The sequence below is a fragment of the Mustela lutreola genome, chromosome 11 (assembly GCF_030435805.1).
Source record: "Mustela lutreola isolate mMusLut2 chromosome 11, mMusLut2.pri, whole genome shotgun sequence".
Lineage (NCBI taxonomy): Eukaryota > Metazoa > Chordata > Mammalia > Carnivora > Mustelidae > Mustela > Mustela lutreola.
Window position 1 is genome coordinate 48,964,943 of NC_081300.1, and position 23,714 is coordinate 48,988,656.

Consider the following 23,714-nt stretch of genomic DNA (forward strand, 5'->3'; position numbering starts at 1 on the left):
TGGCCAAGGATATGAGTTTAGGGCCCCTTTGGGCAAGGACTTGGCTTGCTGGGCCTTGATGTAGGATCTTGAAATTTATTCTTCGCAGAGCATTGCGTAAAGGGGTCAAACTGAGCGCATCGTCTGAACAAGCAATTTGGACACAGCAGTAGCTTCATCTTGTAAGGGTCTCAGTTCTCGAGGGTGTCAGTTTCCTTTCCTTCATTAGAAGGGTACGGGATAGAGAGATCTTACCTTTAATTAGCTCATTTACCCTTAAGACTCTGTTCCAAGATATGAAGGTCTAAATACTGCTACAACCACATTATCTTAATGAAGGAGATAAGATTTAGCAGTATCTGAAATTAAAACAATTCTCATGCCAGGTTGTGATTCGTTATAGATCTTAAATCAAAACATTTTCATTGGGATGCCTGGGTGGCTCAGTCGGTTAAGTGGCTGCCTTTGGCTCAGGTCATGATCCCAGTGTCCTGGGATCGGGTCCCACATTGGGCTCCTTGCTCCGTGGGGAGCCTGCTTCCCCCCACCCCTCTCTCTGCCTGCCTCTCTGCCTGCCTGTACTCTCTCTATCTCTCTGACAAATAAATAAATAAAATCTTTAAAATAAAATAAAATCTTTAAAAATAAAATCTTTAAAAAATCTTTAAAAAACATTTTCATTGTAAACTCTAAGCATGGGAGAAAAAATAAAAATAAAACAACTTCAATTCACATGCCTTAGAGTAAAGTTTTTACTCAGGATATGTTTTGTTGGGTATAGAAAAAATTGTCATTACTACAGAGTTATTTAAATATAGCAGCTATATTTTCAAAATAAAATTTTTCTTTCTCCTGACTACACATAGAAAGCCAGACCATAAAGGGGCATCTGGATGGCTCAGTTGATTAAGCATCTGCCTTTGGCTCAGGTCATGATCCCGGAGTCCTAGGATGGAGCCCCATGTCAGGCTCCCTGCTCAGTGGGGAGCCTGCTTCTCGCCTTTCCTTCTGACACTCCCCTTGCTTGTGCTCTCTCACTCTCTCTCTGTCAAATAAATAAATAAAAATCTTAAAAAAAAATTCAGATCACAAACTCAAAGAAAGAAAGAAAAAGAAAAGAAGAAAGGAAGGAAGACAAGGAAGAAAAAGAAAAAATAATCCCCAGTGTTTAAGCCCAAAGATAAACACTATTGCCACTTGGGAGTATTTCTTTCCACTCTTTTTTGCTATCTATATATGTTTTTACTATATAAATTAATTATATAATTTTGAGTCCTTAATTGGCCAACAGTTGACCCCTCAGGGATTTAACGTCATGTAAAATTAGCCAGTCATGCACAAAGAATTTATCATTCTCACAAAGGTGATAAGATTAGTTCTTGTTTTCCTGGTGTAATACCTAAGTGGGGATCTTAGAACATAATGTAAGTATTCACCATTCCTTGAATCACCTTACTTTATTTTCTCAAAACAAGACTGGGCCTTTTTATACTTTTAGGTTATGAGTAAACACTTGGATTGATTCTTCCAAAAATGGTAGTTTAGTACATAACTGTAAACATGATCTGTTGTAAGAATATAAATGGTTGATATAAATTAGTGAGACTTATTCCGTTAGCCATACTCATTACAAATATTTACTTATGTAATTGTGTTTCAACTTATAATGATTAGAAGTGATAAGAGCATGTACTTTTCGTAACAAAACTGAGTAATAATTATGTATTTTTCTTTCTCTTTTCCTTCTCTTACCTCCCCTCTTCCCTCATCTTTTTCTTTCCCCCAAGCTATTCCAATTGAAACTGCCAAGCAAAACCCTAATGTTGCTTTGGTCCTTACTTCTTATGGAGGCCATATTGGTTTCCTGGAAGGAATCTGGCCAAGGCAGTCCACTTACATGGATCGAGTCTTCAAGCAGTTTGTGCAGGCCATGGTTGAACATGGACATGAACTCTCCAGCATGTAGCTCCTTAGGTGCATTTGGTCTGAACCACCATATAAAGGCAACTCAGCTTAGTGCACAAATCTTAACTACTGTATATAAAGCAGATAAGCCAGCAGGTGGTGAAGAGGTCCAGAATGACATGCAAAAACCACTTTTTTGGGAAAACAAAACAACTTTGTAGCAAGAAATGAAATAGAGATTTAGATTGTAACTTACGTAGATTTTATTTTTACTACGCCTTACCAAGTATGACCTTAAATAAAGTAGTCAAACATGGAATTGCACTTAACCAAAACTGTTGTGTAAAAAAGATTTTAATTCCTCAGGGTTTTAATTTAGGCTGGTATTTTTTTAGATTACTCATTTTAGGTGACTTAATGGTACTTTAATAACTGTTAAGAGATTTTGATTATTAGAATGTAAGTTATAAGTTGGAACATTCCTAAGGGTATTTATACCTAATGATGATAATGTGAAAACTGAATGAGATCAAATACAACGCGCTAAATATTTTACGTATTCTAACTTTAAAAGGCAAATGCAACAATGTTAGACTGATGTCTATACATGCTCTTTTACTCTGGTAATAATAAATTAAGGCTGATTTATGTTTTATAACGATTATAGTTTTCATGCTTATTTTTAAAATAGTATATGTGCATACATATATGTCAATATATTAAAATAAATTCTATCATTTTAAATTGTCTGTGAGTCTTTATCTATAAAAAAGTAATCCCTAATAAACCAATTATTTGGAAAAAAAAGTAATCCCTATAAATTAATTTATGCTAATTTCATGAATACATTAGTAAGAAATATTAAAATGGTTTTTTTTAAAGATTTTATTTATTTATTTGACAGAGAAAGATCACAAGTAGGCGGGGCCTACTTGTAGAGCCTACAAGTAGGCCCCCACAGGGAAGCAGGCTCCCTGCTGAGCAGAGAGCCCAATGCGGGGCTCAATTTCAGGACCCTGGGATCATGACCCGAGCCGAAGGCAGAGGCTTTAACCCACTGAGCCACCCAGGAGCCCCTAATATGTTTTATTTCACTGTTCCCAGAAAATAGGGTTCACATCATTTGCACCAATTAAAGATACTTTCAGCTTCAGGAAACCTGTCTAAGAGTGCCTTGGGAATTATGGTATTTAATTATTTTGCATAATAAAACACCTCTAGGCAGGTCAGGATGGGTGTAGGGGTTTCCATTGTCATCAAAGACTCAGGCTTTTTCTGTTTCCACTCCACTTAGCAGGGTAGCTAGTTATCTCCTAGACACAGGATGTCTGTAGCAGCCCAGCCATCACCTTTGTGTTCAGAGTAGGAAAAGGGGGAAGGAGTGGGGCCTGACAGAGCTGATACAAGACTTGCACTTATATACCCCTTGGCTGGAACGGTGTCACGCGGCCACCATTGTTGATAAGGAGGCTGAGAAATCAAGCATGTCAACTTTTCTAATGGTTGTGTAGGCAAACAAGGGAGTGGGGATTGGCAATGTCTGATGAGCTAGCCAGCCCAGAGTGGTAGCTTCCATACCATTCAACCTCTTACCCCCCACCTTTTTTTTTTTTTTTACACTATTTCCACCTGTTTATAAAATATGTACATTTTTGCCCGGCTATCACATTAAGAGAACCATGTATAAAAAAGCATATTAACAAAAAATTGTTTACTAAAAATGCCACTTTTTGGAGAGTTCTTTATAATGTAGACTCCCTTATAACTGTGTCTAGGATGACAGCACCAATAACATCAGATAACTTTCTTCGTCTGTACAGCATATATTCTGATTTGATAGTAATAATTACTTTCAGTCTGTATGGTTCTTGTGGGGCTGATCCTGCCTTGCAGAGTTATCGTCTAAATTTTAAACAAATTGCATCAAGAAATCTATACCCAGTGGTCAGTGCTAGAATGGGGGAGGTAGCACCTCCCCTCCTTCTACATACGAAAATTCATTCCAGCCAGGTTAAAGAGAGAAACATTTCTTTAATCCATAAAAGCACTAGATGAAAACACGGGACATTATTTGTATAGTTTTAGAGTGAAGAGGTACATCTGAAGCAAAATATAAAAATGAGAACCCACATAGAAAGAAGTGACAGATGTGATTACATAAACATGAAAACTTGAGTTCTACAAAATCACCATGAACAAAATTAGACTAAAAATGACAGTGAGAAGTATTTGCAGGGATTCCTGGTGGCTCAGCCAGTTAAGTGTCTGCCTTGGGCTCAAGTCAAGATCCCAGGGTCCCGGAATTGTGCCCCACGTTGGGCTCCCCACTCAGCAGGGGGTCTACTTCTGCCTCTCCCCCCTATTGTGCTCTTGCTTGTTCTCTCTCAAGCAAATAAATAAATAAATAAATAATATCTTTTAAAAAAATTTTGCCATATGCAGTAGGTTAGTATCTCCCACAGCTAAAGAACTCTTAAAAATTGGTAATGAAACACCTGATAGAAAAATGGGCAAAGATATATAAAGGACACCCACAGAATATATAGCCAAAGGGCAGGCCATCTCTCATTCTAGAGAGCTTTTTTCTTTTTCTTTCCTTTCTGTTTTTACCTTTACTTAATATACTTTCACTTTGCTTCAAAAAAAAAAAATAGCCAAAGAATTTATAAATTTTAAAAATTTATTTTAAGTTTAAAATTTATAAATTTATAAAATTCATAAAAAGGTGGACAATCTCAGGAGTAGTTTAGGAAATGTGAAATTTAAAAACAAAGTGGAGGCACCTGGGTGGCTCAGTGGGTTAAGCCTCTGCCTTTGGCTCAGGTCATGATCTCAGGGTCTTGGGATCGAGCCCCGAATCAGGCTCTCTGCTCGGTGGGGAGCCTGCTTCCCCCTGTCTTTCTGCCTGCCTCTCTGCCTACTTGTGATCTCTCTCTCTCTGTCAAATAAATAAATAAAATCTTTTAAAAAAAATAAAAATAAAATAAAAACAAAGCGATCTGTGACCATGAGATTACAAGTTTAATAACATACAGGATTAATAATATATAGTGTTGGTGACAGTATGGGGAAATAGTTATACAAATGTTTGTTAAGTTATGTAAAGGAGCAACTTTTCGGAAGGCAAAATATTTTGATAGCATTAAAAGACAAGAGCAAACATCTAGAAATCCCATTTTGAAGAATCTATCCTACAGAACAGCCAGCAATTGTATGTAAAGACACAAGCTGGTTGCAGCTTAAACATTTATGATAACAACCTGTTTAGTGAGAGATGAGTAAATTATGACATTCACACTTGTATAACCATCAAAAAGAATGAGGTAACACTATATTACTTATTTTTTTTAAAGATTTTATTTATTTATTTGTCAGAGAGAGCACAAGCAGGAGGAGCAGCAGGCAGAGGGAGAAGCAGGCCACCTGCTGAGCAAGGAGCCTGATGCAGGACTCAGTCCATGGGCCTGAGATCATGATCCAAACCGATGGCAGATGCCTAACCGACTGAGTCACCCAGGCATCCCTATGTGTACTTATTTTTAAAGATAGTTCTGATACGTTATTTAATGAAAAACAATCTGCTGGTTTATACACTATGATCTCAGTATAAAACAAAAAAACTAAATACGGCTATATGGGCATGTGCTTGTGTGTGTGTTCGAGTTACAATGAGATGAGCATTTTCAAGTGTTGACTTTTTCACATGGAGAATATACTCTTTCCCCAGCTGTGTCTGCAAACAATAACAAGCTCTGAGAAAGAAGGCTGTGTTTTAATTATTACTACATCCCATGCACTTAGCATATTGCCTGAAATAGTATGTTCTTAGGCAACATTGAGTAATAGCAGTATAAGCATGAAAATACTACCTTGTACGCCAGCTCCCTGTTGTAGTAAGTTAACTTTATGTGTATGTACTTTTCCACTTGCTAGCTCTTCATGTTTCTGTTGCTATTGTGATCACCATTTATACAAAGCCTTCTTACAGAGTATTGTATTCACAATAGGAATACAAATGGATACTGTAGCTTTCCTTTTTTCCTTTTTGACAAAGTCCTATACATTTTTTTAATATCTTAAATTCAGTAAATACACACAAATTTTATGGAACAATGGTTTCTCTTACCATGTGCAATATTCAGAGGGTAATACACCCTTATAATTTGTAGCCCATCCTATTCTAGTCCGGTCTATTTTATTCTTTTAACTATCCCATTCTCCTTTACTGTTTCCTTTCTAATGTTTTTTCAAAAGTAGGCTCCTCCACACCCAAAGTGAGGCTTGAACTCATGATCCTGAGATCAAGAGTCACATGCCTTACCGACTAAGCCATCCAGGCACCCTTCCTATTTTCATTTTTTAAATGAAAATCTTACTAATTCTTAAATCTGGGGTATGGGTGTACGGGTGTATTATTCTCTCTGCTTTTGTGCATTGATTTTTTTATGCCTTTTAAAAAATTACTCTAAAAATTTTTTTTAGACCTACTAATGGGTTGCAACCTATAGTTTAAAAGGCTGGAATTCTAGGAGTTACTGAAAGTTAAAGATGTCACTGTTTTCTATGGCAGTTGTCACACTTAGTTGTCATAGCTTCTTATCAGCTCTCCCCCAGCAGTCTATAGATACAGTGAAGACAGGGAACATATCCTCTTTTTTTTTTTTTTTTAAAGATTTTATTTATTTATTTATTTGACAGAGAGAGATCACAAGTAGGTAGAGAGGCAGGCAGAGAGAGAGAGAGGAGGAAGCAGGCTCCCTGCTGAGCAGAGAGCCTGATGTGGGACTTGATCCCAGGACCCTGAGATCATGACCTGAGCCGAAGGCAGCGGCTTAACCCACTGAGCCACCCAGGCACCCGGAACATATCCTATTTGCTCTCCATTTTATCCCCTGGGATCAGCACAGTGTCTGTCTCATATTAGGTTTATTATTAATTAATAATACTTAATATCATTTGTACCTGACTCTGACTCATTTGAACCTGACTCTGATGGCACAGTAGATCCTACAGGCAAATCAAGACTGGGGAGAGGAGGACACCTGGGTGGCTCAGTCGATTAAGCCTCTACCTTCAGCTTAAGTCATGATCCCAAGGTCCTGGAATCGAGTCCCACATCGGGCTCTCTGCCCAGTGCAGGGCCTGCTTCTCCTTCTGCCTGCTATTCCCCATGCTTCTGCTCGCTCTCGCTCTCTCTCTCTCTGAAAAATAAATAAATAAAATCCTTAAAAAAAAAAAAAAAAAAAAAAGAGTGGGGAGAGGAGAGATTTTAGCAACGACTCTCCCCATCAAATTATCTGTTCAAGCAGACTGTTTCCCCTACTGACATTATAGTCAAAATGGTAATTGGTAAAATTATACAGTTTCTCTGAACCTAACAAAGCCCTAGTCACAAGGTAAGCACTCAACTTTTTAGAACCTAATTTGGAGTCAATGAGGACAATTTGCAAGGTCAGGTGATAAAGAATACTCAGGGAATGGGCTATTTCAACTCTGGGTCTCACTTAAAAGATAGTATTTTGGACCTAATCTTTTCGGATAACAAGCTAAGACATAGAACAGGAACTGGTAGTCCTTCTCCTACAATACAAAATTGACACCAGCAATGAGACCCAATACAGTAAGAATCATTGCATATAATTGATTTTATTTTTTACTTTTAAATTTTATCTCTAAACAAAGAGATTGATATATGTTCATGGGACTTATGATGATAAAAATGATGTTTTCTGCCCTCATCATATTTAAAGCTGTGCATTATTACTTAATTACAGTAGGGTATACTGTAATTAAGTAATACTTTTCTGGCTCTATCCTTCACCTAAATGTGGGGATTATTTTGAAAATAGTGAAAAACAAGAATTTGACAAGTATAATTTACCTCTTTGAATATCTCTTAAATAATTTAGATAATTTGGATCAAATAGGGTTGCTTGGTGGCTCAGTTGGTTAAGCGTCTGCCTTCGGCTCAGGTCATGATCTCAGGGTCCCAGGATTAAGACCCAAATCAGGCTCTCTGCTCAGCAGGAAGCCTGTTTCCCCCTCTCTCTCTCCCTGCCTCTCTGCCTACTTGTGATTTCTCTTTTGGTCAAATAAATAAATAAAATGTTTTAAAAAATAAAAATAAAAAAATAAAATGCAGAATGTTCAGATTAGTACAAGGATCAAAGAGATAATATGTCTGTAAAAGTGCTTTGTGAACTATGAAGTGCTATAGAAATGTAAGAAGTACCTATGAAAAGATGCTTACTGTTATATACTACTGACATGCTAGTACTAATGTAGCTTTCTCTATCAAAAACACATTGGTGAGTGCCTGGCTGGCTCAGTCTATAGAGCATGTGACTCTTGATCTCCAGGTGGTGAGTCTGAGCTCTAACAACACATTGGGTTCAGGGTAAGGGAAAAAGTCCATATTGATCTGTACGGTCCCATTAACTTGGATTCCTTGGCTAAGGTGGTGCTGGTGCTGGGGAAATACTTTGAAACTATGCAAATACCCTGTTTCCGTTTTAACCTCTCCTCACTCTTTGGTGGATCTTGCCATGATGTTCTGATAGTGACTTTTTATGCCCCATATTCCTTTATACTTAAAACTGAAATTCTTCTGACAGAGCTGTCACTTCACTCTCCCCCAGTCCATTTCTTAATGTATTCACTTACTGATACCAATGTATCATGGATATTTGTTTACCACTGCTAGGCAATTTTCCCAAGAGAAATGAAAACCTGGGGGTGCCTGGGTGGCTCAGTGGGTTAAGCCTCTGCCTCTGGCTCAGGTCAAGATCTCAGGGTCCTGGGATCAAGCCCCGCATCAGGCTCTCTGCTTATCAGGGAGCCTGCTTCCCCCTCTCCCTACCTGCCTCTCTGCCTACTTGTGATTTCTCTCTCTCTGTTAAATAAATAAAGTTAAAAAAAAAATGGAGACCTGTTCATATAAAAATCTGAAACTGCTTTATCTGTTAATGTTTATAGTAGCTTTATTCATAGTCACCAAGAATTGGTGATATTATAATTCTTTAGAATTATAGTTAGAATTTAGAATTATTATAGTTCTTTAGAATTATAGTTCTTTAGAATTATAATTAGAATTCAGAATTATGAATTAGGTTAGAATTCAGTACTATGGTTATTTTGTTATTTTAGTTGTTCAGCTTGGGATTTTTCTCTGGTTGATTTGTTTATTTGATATGCCTTCGTTTGTTTTTAAGCTCTCTGGTAGCACTAAGGTGCTCTAAGGCTCATCTTGTATTTTCACTATTTCAGCCTTGGAATCAATTAATTCTCCAAGGAGCCCTGGTTCCTTTCTTTAAAGACTACTGTTTTTTTTTTTTCTTTTGTTGTTGTTGTTGTTGTTTTTTAAGATTTTATTTATTTGCCAGAGAGAGAGAGAGAAAGTACACACAAGCAGGCAGAGAGGCAGGCAGAGGCAGCAAGAGAAGCAGACTCCCCGCCGAGCAAGGAGCCCGATGTGGGACTCGATCCCAGGACCCTGGAATCATGACCCGAGCCGAAGGCCCAACCAACTGAGCCACCCAGGCATCCCTAAAGACTAGTGTTTAAAGGGCACCTGGGTGGCTCAGTCAGTTAAGCATCTGCCTTTGGGACAGATCATGATCCCAGCATCCTGGGATCAAGCCCAACTGTCTATGAGCCTGCTTACCCCCCTTCCCTCTACCTGCTGTTCCCCCTGCTTGTGTTTTTTTTTCTCTCTCTCTATGTCAAATAAATTAATAAATCTTTAAAAAAAAAAAAAAAAGGAACATCATTTAAAAACCAAGACTTAGATGCTAGATATGCTCATTGCACCGGGCCCCCACTGCTTATAGTCCCTCTCAATGGAGTTAGGAAAATATTAATGTATAATGCATAGACATGTACATATAAACGTATCTATCATCTGTAAATAAACAAGAGTCCATACTGATACCTCTGACCCCAACTTAGCAACACAGAATTAATTCTAGCCTCTCCTCTTTCCTTATCTGTAACCCTCTCCCAGTAAAATACATATACATATACATATACCATACAACTAGATTATAAATAAAGCAGTTCAGACTACCCCATGACAAATTTACTGACGAGAGTACATTTTTTTATATAATGCCCTTTTTATCTTTACAAAAAGGTAAGTGGTACAATATCCATTCAAAACTGTTTTTCAGTTGCTTAACTCCTTTCAGTGTGGTTATGTGACTCATTTGTAATATAGTTAAATTTGTCACCATGTGCATTTCATCCTCCTCTCCACATCCTGGTAGATTTTTAAAATTTATATGAAGTTCACCCCCTGTGATGAACAGTTCTATCGGCTTTAACAAATACACAGAGTTGTGTGTCCACCACCACAGTTCTACAGACAATCTTTCCATCACTCGCCCAATTCCGCCTTGATAAATACTTGTAGAAAACCATACCTTCCACCCCCACAGACCCTGGCAACCTCTGATCGGTTTTTCTCTTTTTCATCTTGCCTTTTTCAGAGTGTTATATAAGTGAGATCATGCACGTGTAAACCTTTTGGGTTTAGCTTTCTTTCTCTTGACAAAATGCATTGAAGTTTCATCTATAGTTCTGTGGCACCTGGATGGCTCAGTGGGTTAAGCGTCTGACTCTCGGTTTAGGCTCAGTTCATGATCTCAGGATTGTGGGACTCAGCCCTGTGCTGGGCTCCTTGCTCAGCACGGAATCTGCTTGAAATTCTCTCTCCCTCTCCTTCTGCCCCTTACCCAATTCGTGCTTGCTTTCTCTCTCTCTCTCTCTGTGTCTCTCAAATAAATAAATAAATATTTTTTAAAAAAGTGATTTATCTACAGTTTCTAGTTCAAGAATTCATTCCTTTTTATCTGAGTAGTATTCCATTATATAGATATACCAGTCTTTGTTTATCCATTCATTAGTTGAAGGATATCTGGGCTGTTTTCAATTCTTGGTAATGATGAATAAATGCTATTATAAACATTTGAATAGGGGCTCCTGGGTGGCTCAGTGGGTTAAAGCCTCTGCCTTCGGCTCAGGTCATGATCCCAGGATACTGGGATAGAGCCCCGCATCAGGCTTTCTGCTCAGCAGGGAGCCTGTTTCCTCTCTCTCTCTCCAAAGCCTCTCTGCCAACTTGTGATCTCGATCTGTCAAATAAATAAATAAAATCTTTAAAAAAAAATTTTGAATACAGGTATTTGTGGGGCACCTGGGTGGCTCATTCTGTTGAGTGTCTGACACTTGATTTCGGCTCAGATCATGATCTTAGGGTGGTGAGATCAAGCCCTGAGATGATGGGCTCCACACTCAGCAGGGAGTCTGCTTAGGATTCTCTCTTTCCCTCTGCCCTCTCCCCCCTCAAATAAATGAAAAGATTTTTGAACATAGGTTTCTGTGCAAACACAAGTTTCCACTTCTTTTGGGAAAATACCTAGGAGTGGAATTGCTGGGTGATATGGGAGGTGTACGTTTAACTGTGTAAGAAACTGACAAAGTAGATTCCGAAGTGTCTTTACACATGCATTCCTACCAGGAATTTATGGGAGTTCCTGTTACTTTGCAACCTCACAGTATTTGGTATTCCCATTTGTTTTAAGAGATACTAATAGGGGTTAAACAGAAAGGTATTAAAGTTAAACAAGTCATCTTAAGATATTCAAACTATGGGGCGCCTGGGTGGCTCAGTGGTTTGGGCTGCTGCCTTCAGCTCAGGTCATGATCTCAGGGTCCTGGGATCGAGCCCCACATCGGGCTCTCTGCTCGGCAGGGAGCCTGCTTCCCCCCTCTCTCTCTGCCTATCTTCTGCCTACTTGTGATCTCTCTCTATCAAATAAACAGATAAAAATCTTTAAAAAAAGATATTCAAACTATGTAAATGTGTGAATTTTGCAAGTATCTCAAAATGTATCAAAGAAACATGTGAAAATATTAAGAAATGTCAGAAAATGAAAGGCAGAGGAAGGCATGCGAATAGTTCATTTAAGGCAGTTATTTTTATACTCTTTTATTTTCTTTTTATTCCTTTTTCATATTCAAGCTACTGGGAAGATTAGTGGTACTTTGTAATGAAATGATAGGAAAAGTCACTCTACATAAAAATATAAGAAAATTGAACTAACAGTTCAAATATTCAGCAACAGCAGGAAAGCTAGATTCAAGCTCCTTCTATTTTCCCTAATTTCTCATAATACCAATCATTGGGTTTTTTGCCTGCAGAAGATAAGCAACAAATGACACCTCCTGGGGGAAAGGATACATTTCCTTATTATCAGATAAAAGTGGACATGTGCAAAGTGTTAAAAACAAAAGTGGCATGTCATTCTCAAAAAAACGGGCAGACATAAGCTATACTATTGGAAATCAAGATAATGATTTTGGGAGAGAATAGTGACTGGAAGAAAGTAGAGGTTGCCAAGGTGCTATTAATGATCTTTTGATTACATATGGCTCCTATGTGATTTGGGTACTTTTATGTATGTATGTTTACAGAATATATATATATATATATATATATATATATATGTTATATATAAAATTATATATGTAATTCCTGACACTTAAGAATGGTGGGTTGAGGGGTGACTGGGTGATGGACATTGGGAGGGTATGGGGCTGGGACAAAGTCCTCCCATGGGACTGGGAGGGCGTGTGCTATGACGAGTGCTGTTGAATTGTGTAAGGCTGATGAATCACAGACCTGTACCCCTGAAACAAATAATCCATTATCTATTAATTTAAATAAATAAATAAATAAATAAATAAAATGTTAGGGGAAAGGGAAAAAAAAGAATCATGGTCTTGGGGGCATCTGGGAGGCTCAGTCAGTTAAGCATCTGCCTTTGGCTCTAATCAGCAGAAAGTCTGCTTTTCCCTCTCTTTCTGCCCCCTCCTCCTGTTCATAAAAGAGGATGAGAGTGCATGTGCATGGGAAGAAGGGAAGAGGGAGAGGGAGGGAAGCAGAATCCCCACTGAGCACAGAGCCCCATAAGGGGCTGAATCCCATGAGCCTGACATCATGACTTGAGCAGAAACCAAGAGTCCAGTGCCCAATCTACGGAGCCACCCAGGTGCCCCTCAAGGTAGGTTTTGATAAATATTATAGCAGATGTACAAAATGTTCTGGGAATATAAAAGAGAGAAAATATTATTATGATGGGAGCGAGAATTAAAAGGCGCTTCACAGAGAAGGTAATACTTAAGTGAGACCTTAAAGGAAAGATATTTTCTGAGGAGTACAGATGGAAGCAAAGGGCTTCCAGAAGGAATGTGTAAACTAAGTTACAGAAAAGAGGGAGAAAGCAAATGAAAGACAAATCCATTTAAATCATTTTCCTTCTATAATGATTGTATTCTTCCAACTCATGTAAATTAATTCTTTCATCCAACTTGAGTTTTGGAGGGGGGATGTTTCAACCTCAGCTTCATGTCTCAGTGACCTCTGGGTGAATTTCTGCAGCTTCTTTGGTACAAAGAAGGAGGGCAATGTAAATGAAATTTTAGTTCCTTAGAGAAACAGGAAGGATGCATACCTTTGGAGAACCCTGAGCACAAGATTTAGTGAATCTCTCTGGAGGCAGAAATTCATTTGTTGTAGTTTCTCATTAGTTCCCATTTGTCCTTCCTCTTATTCTACTACTAAAAATAAAATCAAGAAAAAATTAGCAACCTAAATTGAAAGGTGGATGTGGTTGATACAAGTCATAAAACATAACCAGGGCAAAATTTAAACAGCATTTGAAAATTAATGTGGAGGTGCCTGGGTGGCTCAGTCGGTTAAGCATGTGCTTTTGGTTCAGGTCGTGATCCCAGGTTCTTGGGATTGCGCCCCATGTCCGGCTCTCTGCTCAGTGGGAGCCTGCTTCTCCCTCTCCCTGCTGCTCCCCCTGCTTGTACTCTCTCTCTCTGTCCAATAAATAAATAAAATCTTTTAAAAAATAAAATTAATGTGTATCTTCTCCTCCTTCTAATTCCAAGCCATGTCAGCAGAAAGAAGACAAAACTAGTTCATGGCATTAGTTAATATTATAGGTATGTTTAATGTACCCATAGTTCACTTGTTCCATTACCTATCTGTAATCATGGTTTTCATCAACACTATTCCTAGAGAAAACCAATCACCAGGAAGTTAGGAAAAGACAAAATGACTCATGAACTCATTAATATGATTTTTAGGTTTATTACATTATAAATCATATCTTTTGCCCAACTTGAAGAGTATTTGGAACCCATGGATTTGCTTGAACCAAAGGCAAATTACTAAGTAAAGGGAATTAGGTCTTAACTGGAATGTTAGAGTATTTTGCAATTCTGTACCACTTACAAGGTATTTATTTGGCAAGTGGAGTTGGAAAGCCTGGCTTTCAGAAAGATCCTTCCCCATCCCCAAATCTAAAGCTGAATCACTATGAAGTTGATGTTAAATAATTTATAATTTCTATTCATATTTAGATCTATAGATTTTCTACTCTATTTCTCCTTTACTCTAATTCAGACAAGTTCTTGTAAGAGAATCTGACATAGACAAAATCAATACCTAGGTCTTTTATACATCCATAGCTGGAAATATTTCCCATGTTTCCACCTTACCTGACTCTTTGGAGTGGGGCAGAGAGCAGTGGGAAGTGAATTATTATAGTTGGAATGTAGGAACTACATTCCCTCCATCCCAAAGTTCTCCCCAGAAAGTTCAAAGTAGCTGACCTGTAATGAACTCCAAGTAAAAATGGTTAGAAGCATCTATTCGGAATTCAAAATTGCTCATTCAAAGGGGAGAGCTGGTTGAACCTTTATAGTATTCACCAGTCATGTGGGGAAGGCTGGGTATTTTGGAGAAGGGTCATATGATTTCACAGTTCCTAAAAACTCCCCATCTTCATGGCCAAATATGCAGCAAAAAGGATCTATCAGTTAATTACTGGAATTAATCTATTATAATAGCATATTGCTTTTCTCCTAACAGCATGATAGTGTTAAAAAAAAATTACTAAATTTGGAACTGGAAATCAGATGGGAGATTTGTCCTTTTTACTTATGAGCTGTGAAACCAGCAGAAGGATATTTAACCTCTCTGATGTTTACTTTAGTCATCTAAAAATGGGCACAATATACCATGCGGCCACTGAAGATTATGAACATCAAATTATATCAAATACACAGAATTATTCATTAGCCAGCAAAGTGCTTTTAAAAATGTAAGATATATCGTTATTATTATTGTGATTGAGGTATTAATACCCCAAAAATGAATATTTATTTATTTTTCAAGAATGAATATTTATTATCCTTACTTTCTGAGTGTTGATTTATAAAAAGGAATTTATAATAATTTTACCAACATCTCACTTTATGCCAAATAGTATTCAAAGTGCTTTACTTGTGTTATTTTACTCTGAAGATTTTATTTATTAATTTGAGAGAGAGCAAGAGTAGGGTGGAGCAGAGGGAGAAGCAGACTCCTCCTTGAGAAGGGAGCCTGGATGCAGGGCTTGATCCCAGAACCTGGGATCATAACCAGAGCTGAAGGCAGACACTTAACCGACTGAGCCCCAAATTTTGTTATTTTTATCCTTGCAACACACATTTCAGATCTGATGGATGAGGAAACAGAAAGTTTATGTAACTTTTCCAAGGTTCCAAGGTGGGCAGGAATAATATTATAGCACAGAGGTTAAATGATCTTTCTTCTTAGAATCCATTAGAGTAGCTTGCTGGCTCAGTCAGAACATGCCTCTTGATCTCCCAGTTGTAAGATGCTGACACTGACTCCGCACATCAAGAATGTCAGGGTTTAGGTTTCTTGGACTTTTCCTCACTGATAAAAGAGAGCTGCTACATTTCCAGTCCTCTCATCTGTGACTCAAATAAGAAGGCCAAGAACAAGATGGGCAGGTAAATAAAGCTTTTATTGCTAAACATATTTCTATTTCCAACAAAATTGGGTTCCATTGGTAAGAGCAGAGAATGGATATTGGTTGGGTAATTAACAGTGTATGCTACAGAACCCACCTAACCTGATGTCTCCAAAGTTCTGTATTCTCAATGTTCTGGCTCATAATTGACCTCAATCCAGCTTTAAATAAAGGAGGAACCCACATAGACAGATGTATGTATGCATGTATGTCACAAATATGCATCAGGAATTTGTGATCAAATTTATTTATTAGGACCATATCTATATCTATAATTCAATGTTTTGGGTTTTCAAGAGTGCCAATTAACCATCTCTGGGTTTTGAGTCAAATTGACTAAAACAGGTAGAGTTAGATTATATGTTTTATTGGTGGTGAACTGGATCAAAGAGCATAGTTTGGATTGGAAGATAAACTGGAATGCCTTTCTTCCCTCAAAGCACACTTTAGGACAGATTTATGGGAATAACTGAATGCACAGAGCACATTTACCCGATCTGTGGATCAAATACAAAACAGAAAGCCACACAGTGTGGAGAACCTCCATGCCAGCCTTTTACCAGAAGCCCCTGGGGAATGTCAGTACAACACAGGATTCCTTGGAAGTAAGGTACACAAAATGACCAAACCTCTTTGATCCTCAACATTCTGTGGACTCTATCCTATTTCATGGTCTCAGGCAGGAATGTGGAAAGAGAAAGACACATTGCTCCGATATGAAAGATAATTTTTAGGTTACAATTTTCATGGATGTTCCCTGAGGGTTTTCACTTTATGAGAATATTTAGTAAAGATTAGGAATCTATTATAAAAATATAATTAGGAAACTCAAGCACATTATTTCTTACTGAAATATAATCCACAATAAATCCAAAATAAATGATCCAGAAAGACCTTGGCCTAAATGAACATGCTTCTCATTGAAGTACAGTATGTTCTTAGCAGAATGTTTGCTTTTTCTAAGTTGGTTGCCAGCAAAACATCTACACACACGGAGACTGTCAATGTTACACACAGAAGTGTAAATATACATAGAAGATACACTCTGAAAGGGAAGATTGCAGTTTAGTGGGTGGGAGAAACTACATCAGAGGTGAGGGTGACAAGTGGTAAGAGGTAGATATGCAAGTGAGAGGAGATGATCAAGATAGAAGATGTAAAGAATTGATCTCTGTGATGGTTAATTTTATGTGTCAACTTGACTGGGTCACGGGGTGCCTAGATATTTGGTTGAACATTATTCTGGGTAAATCTGTGAAGATGTTTTTGGATGAGAGTAGCAACTGAGTAGGGGAGATTGCTCTGCCCAATCTGGGTGGACATCATTCAAGTCATCGAGGGCCTGATAGAAGGTAGAGGAAGCTAGAATTTGTTTTCTGATTGACTGGACTGGACACAGGTCTTCTGCCTTCAGACTGGAACTCACACCATCGCTCTCCTAGTCCTCAAGACTTTGGACTTGGGCTCACATCAGTGGTTCTCAGCTCTTTGGACTCAGATTCTAACTACACCACTGACTTTCTTAGGTCTCCAGCTTACAGGGGGCTGATCATAGAACTTCTCAGGTTCCATAACTGTGTGAGCCAATTCATTATAATAAATGTCTTTTTATATGTAAATATCTCTTATTGGTTGTTTCTTTGAAAAGCTTTAATAAGGTTTCCAAAAAATTAAAAAAAGTTTATTGGTTTCCTTTAATCTATGAGCACATTAAGATTCATTTTAGCCAAAATCCCTTAGATAATGTACCTTATTTCCAGCAAGAAGAAACAAAAACAATTATGAAATACTTTAATTGTGCACAGTTAAGGGGAAATACTCAATAAAAACAAAAGCCAGGCCCTAGCTCACATCTTAAAACCACAGAGTAGAGCCCAGATTCAGCTTATGCAGAACTGTAGATCAGTCTGACAAGCAGATGTGGAAGTGACTCTTGTTTAATTGGAAACACCCATATCTTCACTGAAATTGTGAAATCTCCTCCCTGACTTGGAAGGCTCTTATGGGGGGTGGTGTGTGTAGCTACTGATTGATCATTAACTGTCCATGGATGCAGACAAAAAGAAAACTGAAGCTCTAGGTTTGGAAACCCTCGTCAGTTGCCTTCCTGTAGTTTATTTTGGCTTCGAGAATGAAAATATTTCCTTATTGTAGAGAGAAAGGCTCGTTTTTTTCAAATGAATCAAATTTACCCGAGAGGTTCTCCAGAGTGGAAGGCTCAGGGACAGCTCTCTCCCTCAAATGGCCAGCTCTGTCACTATGAAGAGCCAGTGTGTATAGAAAATAGCCAGTAGACAATTATTAGGAGGTTATGGCAGTGATTTGGAATAAGAGCTGCTAAGGAAGTTGTGTTTCTGAAAGCATATAGCTTGTTGAAACCCTATTTCAGTCAAGTTATTGGTTATCTTCTCACATCCTCTCCCAGGGACAGGCCTACCTAGTATGGTTGTTCCTTACTGGACTATTTCTAGGGTAGATTTAGGTAAAAAGCTTATTGAAGTTTAATTTTCCTGAACCTTATTTTATGCAGGTGGCAAATGCTGTCCTACAGTGATTTTAATATGATTTTCATGTTTTAAAAATGTAGCACTGTGCTTGGAGAGAAAAATTGTCATTCAAAGCTGTCAGGTACATGGTTTAGTCTCTTTAATTTGGCACAATATGAAAACTGTTGTTATCGCGATACAAGATAAAAATATTATCCAAAGATAATAATTAAGTGTTGGTGATGCTGTGGAAATCAGAACCTTTTTTTTTTTTTTTAAAGGTTTTATTTATTTGACGGAGAGAGAGACTACAAGCATGCAGAGCAGCAGGCAGAGAGAAAGGGAGAAGCAGGCTTCCCATGGAGCAGGGAGCCCAATGTGGGACTTGATCCCAGGACTCTGGGATCATGACCTGAGCTGAAGGCAGATGCCCAACTGACTGAGCCACACAGGTCCTCCAGAAATTGGAACCTTTATACATTTTATACATTGTTGATGGGAATGTCAAAAGTTACAGCCACTTTGGAAAACAGTCTAGCAGTTTCTCAGAATGCTAAACATAGTTACCATATGATCCAAGAGTTCCATTTCTAGGTGTATACACAAGAAAGTTGAAAACCTGCTCACAGAAACTTGTACATGAATGTTCATAGCAGTATTACTCACAATAGCCCCAAACAGAAATAACCAAAATGTCTGTCAACTGATGAATAAAGAGAATGTGGCATAGTCATACCATGGGATGTTATTCAGCAGTAAATGAAGTACTGGGGTGGGGAAAAAAAAATGAAGTACTAACATGCTACAACTCGGATGAACTTCGAAAAATAATGCTAAGTCAAAAAAGTCAGTCCTAAAGGACACATACGGTTTCCATTTATACAAACTGCCCAGGATAGGCAAATTTAGACAGACAAAATGTAGATTGGTGGTTGCTAAGGGTTAGAGGCAGATAAGGGGAGATTGGAGGTTGATAGCTAAAGTGATGGAATTTGTTTCGGGCAGTAATGAAATGTGATGGATGCACAATCCTGTAAGTATACTAAACACCACCGAATCGCAAGCTTTAAATGGGTAAATTGTATTATATGTGAATTACATCTCAATAAAGCTGTTTATGAAAAGAAAACCCAAATGTCAGTAAAAATTCAGGCATATTCAAATAATTAAAAATGAAATTTCAGAAAAAATAAGGCTTAAAATCTAAAGGAAAAAATTATATTAAAATTACTCAGAATCAGGTCCTTAAGTGTATTAACTTGAACTACAAAGTATTTTCTACCACTGGCACAAATGTAATTCTCAATAGCAAGTCAACTAATTTAGTTATCAATTGCAACAAGTTTCCCCGGAAAGAACTACTTAGAGATCCACATTCTATGGGTATTTACTGTCATGCATCCAAGGATCCCCAGGGCCAATTCTCAAAGGGCATTTCCCCACATCCCTCAGAAATATGCCTCCTAACACTGGACATAAAATAATCCTATTCAAACACAACCTCCATATAATGCAAAAATTGTGCTGACATTCTGGATTTTAAGAGACAAGTCAGTATGGAACTTGGTACATTTCAACTTAACTGAAGTGAAAGGTACGAGCTTTTGCTTCTCTGTTGTAAAGCAGGCAGCCAGGGGTAGCAGAGTGGGTAAAACTTGGCAGGTAGAGGCATTAAGAGGATGAGATCATAGGTTGCCTCTGAACAAATGATCTTGAGGAATTTGGTCCAGGAAGTGAGGAAATGAGAGCCGGCCAGAAAGGCCCGTTGAACACTTCAGAGCAGAGCATTTTAGTTGTTTCCATACCCACCCCTCAAGGTCCCCGGCCCTGTATGAACTAACCACACCAAACCTACCTCCAATTCTGCAGCTTCATCCTGTTGGGACCACACCAAGAGGCCAACTTCATCGAACCAGATATGAACAATGGGATATTCATCTTCAAGCAGGAAGAGAAGAAAGAGCTTTTCCTCTGGGGGAGGCAGGGAGATGGTCAGGTGTGCAATACTAGTGTGAAAGAGCCGAATGTCAAAATTTCAGAAATGTTATGAACTAGTTGACAGAATGTTAGTAGTTTGAAATTGCCATGGTAGAGAAATCAGCAAATGCTACAAATTGTTTAACATTTACCAGCACACCACAGGCCCACAGGGTGTGAGTCTCTGAACCTTTCCTAGCAAGCTTTAAGTTTTGCTGGTCAAACACATATGACAAATCCCTTTTGTGCCTACACTCACTGGTGTCATTTTCAGAGAAAATGTAGCCGAAGTGATAGTACTTATATTAATACTTATTTTCCTTTAGCCTATTTTCAAGTACAGCTTTGAAAATCGTATTTCCTTTAAAAAATGCATAGAAATAGGGGCACCTGGGTGGCATAGTCAGCTGATTATTTGCCTTCGGCTCAGGTCTTGATCCCAGGGTCCCAGGATTGAGCCCCACATTGGGCTCCTTGCTCCATGGGGAAATCTGTTTCTCTGTCTCTGCCCCCACTCTTTCTCAAGTAAATAAAAATTTTTTTTTAAATGAACAGAAAATAGTAAGCTGAACCGTATGAAAGTGATGTTTTTGTAGGTCAAGACAATTAAGTATCAGCAATTTCAAGTGGTTCAACCTAAGAACACCTGTCACCCAGCTTAAGAAACAGAGCATTACCAAACAAACAAAAAACAAGAACCCAGAGGATTACCCAGGTAAAACTCATGTGTCTCCTTCTACCACACTCCCTTCCTTTTGTTTTTACATTTCTAAAACTTAACCACTTGTCAACATCCTTAAAGGTTTATATGCCTCTTTTTATATAGCAACATCTAGCTGTATGCATTTTGCTACTTCAATTATTTGCTTAATACCATGCAACTCATCCATGGAGATACAAGCAGCTCTAGCTCATTCTCACTGATGTATCTTACTAGATAGCAATTTAACAACTGTTCCTATTGGACATTTAGTTAGCAATTTACTATTACAAAGAACACTATCACATTTCTTCAATATATCCCCTTGGGTAAATGGGCAGCAAATTTTAAAATTTTGCATTCCCTGATTCTAGAGATATTAGGCATCTTTTCCCACATTTTATTGGACTTTCCTCTTATGTGAATTGGATTATTTTTTTGAAGATTTTATTTATTTTACAGAGATCACAAAGAGGCAAAGAGGCAGGCAGGCAGAGAAGAAAGCAGGCTCCCTGAGGAGCAGAGAGCCCAATTTGGGGCTCTATCCCAGGACCCTGGAATCATGATCTGAGCCAAAGGCAGAGGCTTAACCCACTGACTACCCAAGCGCTCCGAACTGGCTCTATTTTTAGTTACTTTTCTATTGGACTGTCTTCCTTACTAATTTAAGGGAATATTTTATAGATCTTAATCTCTTTATTGGTCATATGCTTTATAAGTATCTTTTCCCAGTGGACTGCAGAAGCACTTTCACGATGGCATTATAGTGTATTTCAATGGTTGGCAAACTATGGCCAGGCGCAAGCCAAATCCAGCCCTCTGCCCATTCATTCCACCTATAGCATATAGCTGCTTTGAGCAGAGTTGTATAGTTGAGATAGACCATATGGCCCTCAAGGCCTAAAAATATTTACTATCTGGCCCTTTACAGATAAAGTTTGGTAACTCCTAGTCTATTCTTCAAGTAATTTACTTAACCATTCCTCTAGTTATGGACATACAGGACTTCCTTTTCAATTAAGAAATTAACATGATGAAAATCTTTATGACTAAACATCTGTCAACTTTTTTTTTCCTTGGGACTCTCAAATGGAATCCTGGATCAAAGTCAGAAAAAAGTCTTTTTAAGGCTTTTGAGATAGCTTGACAAACTACTTAGAAGTTTTCACTTTCCTTCCCATTAGCCTACTCCACAGACTACTTTCCTAGCAATGAGCACCATATTACAAAATGACTTGATCAAAGTGAAATGTGACTAAAATTGCCTCAGTATCAAGATAACTTCCTCTTATTTAATATTTTACAATGTTTGGTATCTCATAAGGCTAAGTTCTCCCACTCTTTTCTTTTCCCTAGAAAAGTGATGTATTTCCTATGGCCTCCTCATTCTTCATTTTAAAAAAAATTAATCATGATCCTTTTTCTCCCCCCCTCCTTTTTAAAAGATTTTATTTGACACAGAGAGAGAGACAGTAAAAGAGGGAACACAAACAGGGGGAATGGAAGACAGAGAAGCAGGCTTCCCAAGGAGCTGGGAGCCTGATGCCGGGCTCAATTCCAGGACCCTGGGATCATGACCTGAGCTGAAGTCAGATACTTAGCAGCTGAGATACCCAGGTGCCCCCTTTCTTCAGAATGAACATCAGAATCAATATACCAGGCAAGAACAAAGGGTTCTTGGACAGACTTACATCTGAATTCCAGCTGCTTAAAAACTATGGGACTTTAAAAATTGCACGTAAAAACTGTGGGACTTGGGGCACCTGGGTGGCTCAGTGGGTTAAAGCCTCTGCCTTCGGCTCAGGTCATGATCCCAGGGTCCTGGGATGGAGCCCCACATCGGGCTGTCTGCTCAGCAGGGAGCCTGCTTCCTCCTCTCTCTCTGCCTGCCTCTCTGCCTACTTGTGATCTGTTAAGTAAATAAATAAAATCTTAAAAAAAAAAAAAAAACTGTGGGATTTAACTTTCTGAAAACAGCAAACACTATCTGCTCACACAGTTCTGAGGGTTAAAAGAAACAAACACTATCTGCTCACACAGTTCTGAGGGTTAAAAGAAATTACATGTAAAGGGCTTAGCACTCCAGTATTTGGCAAATGACAAGAGTAGTGCTGTCCACTTAAAAAATCCCTTTGTGGCAATTGCATTACAATTACAAAATAATCAGAAAAACCTGGCACAGGATTAGCATTTAACATACTATCAACAGAGAAATTATTTAACAATTCGTTGGGTGCCTGGGTGGCTCAGTGAAGCGTCTTGCCTTCAACTCAGGTCATCATGATCTCAGGTCCTAGGATTGAGAGCTGCATCAGGCTCCCTGCTCAATGGAAAGCCTGCTTCTCCCTCTCCCACTCCCCCTGCTTGTGTTCTCTCTCTTTCCCTCTCTGTCAAATAAATAAAAACTTTTTAAAAAGGCTAAAAAAATAAATAAAAATAAAAACTCACCAGGGGGACACCTGGGTGGCTCAGTCAGTTGGTTAAGTGTCCAACTCTTAATTTCGGTTCCAATGGTCATCTCAAGGTTGTGGGGTCCAAGCCCCCCAATAGGCTCTGCACTGGGTATGTAACCTGCTTTAAGAGTCAGTCTCTGTCTGTTCCTTCCCCTACTTGTGCATGTGTGCTTAAAAAAACAAAAACAAAAAACAAAAAAAACCAAAACAGGGTCAATCTGGCTGGCTCAGTCAGTAGAGCATGCGACTCTTGATCTCAGGGTTGTGAGTTTAGACCCTACATTGGGTATAGAGATTACTTAAAAATAAAATCTTAAAAAAA

The 23,714-nt window shown here is 38.4% G+C and overlaps 1 protein-coding gene across 1 annotated transcript in view; it reads left to right on the forward strand.

Moving 5' to 3' along the window:
• The window catches only part of ABHD3 (abhydrolase domain containing 3, phospholipase), a 43,162-nt gene extending 40,534 nt beyond the window's left edge, over positions 1-2,628 (forward strand). Inside the window, exon 9 of the mRNA XM_059139717.1 lies at positions 1,767-2,628. Coding sequence (XP_058995700.1) covers positions 1,767-1,945 — 179 coding nt within the window. The 3' untranslated portion in view covers positions 1,946-2,628. The remainder of the gene's footprint in view (positions 1-1,766) is intronic.
• The last annotated feature ends 21,086 nt before the right edge of the window (positions 2,629-23,714 follow it).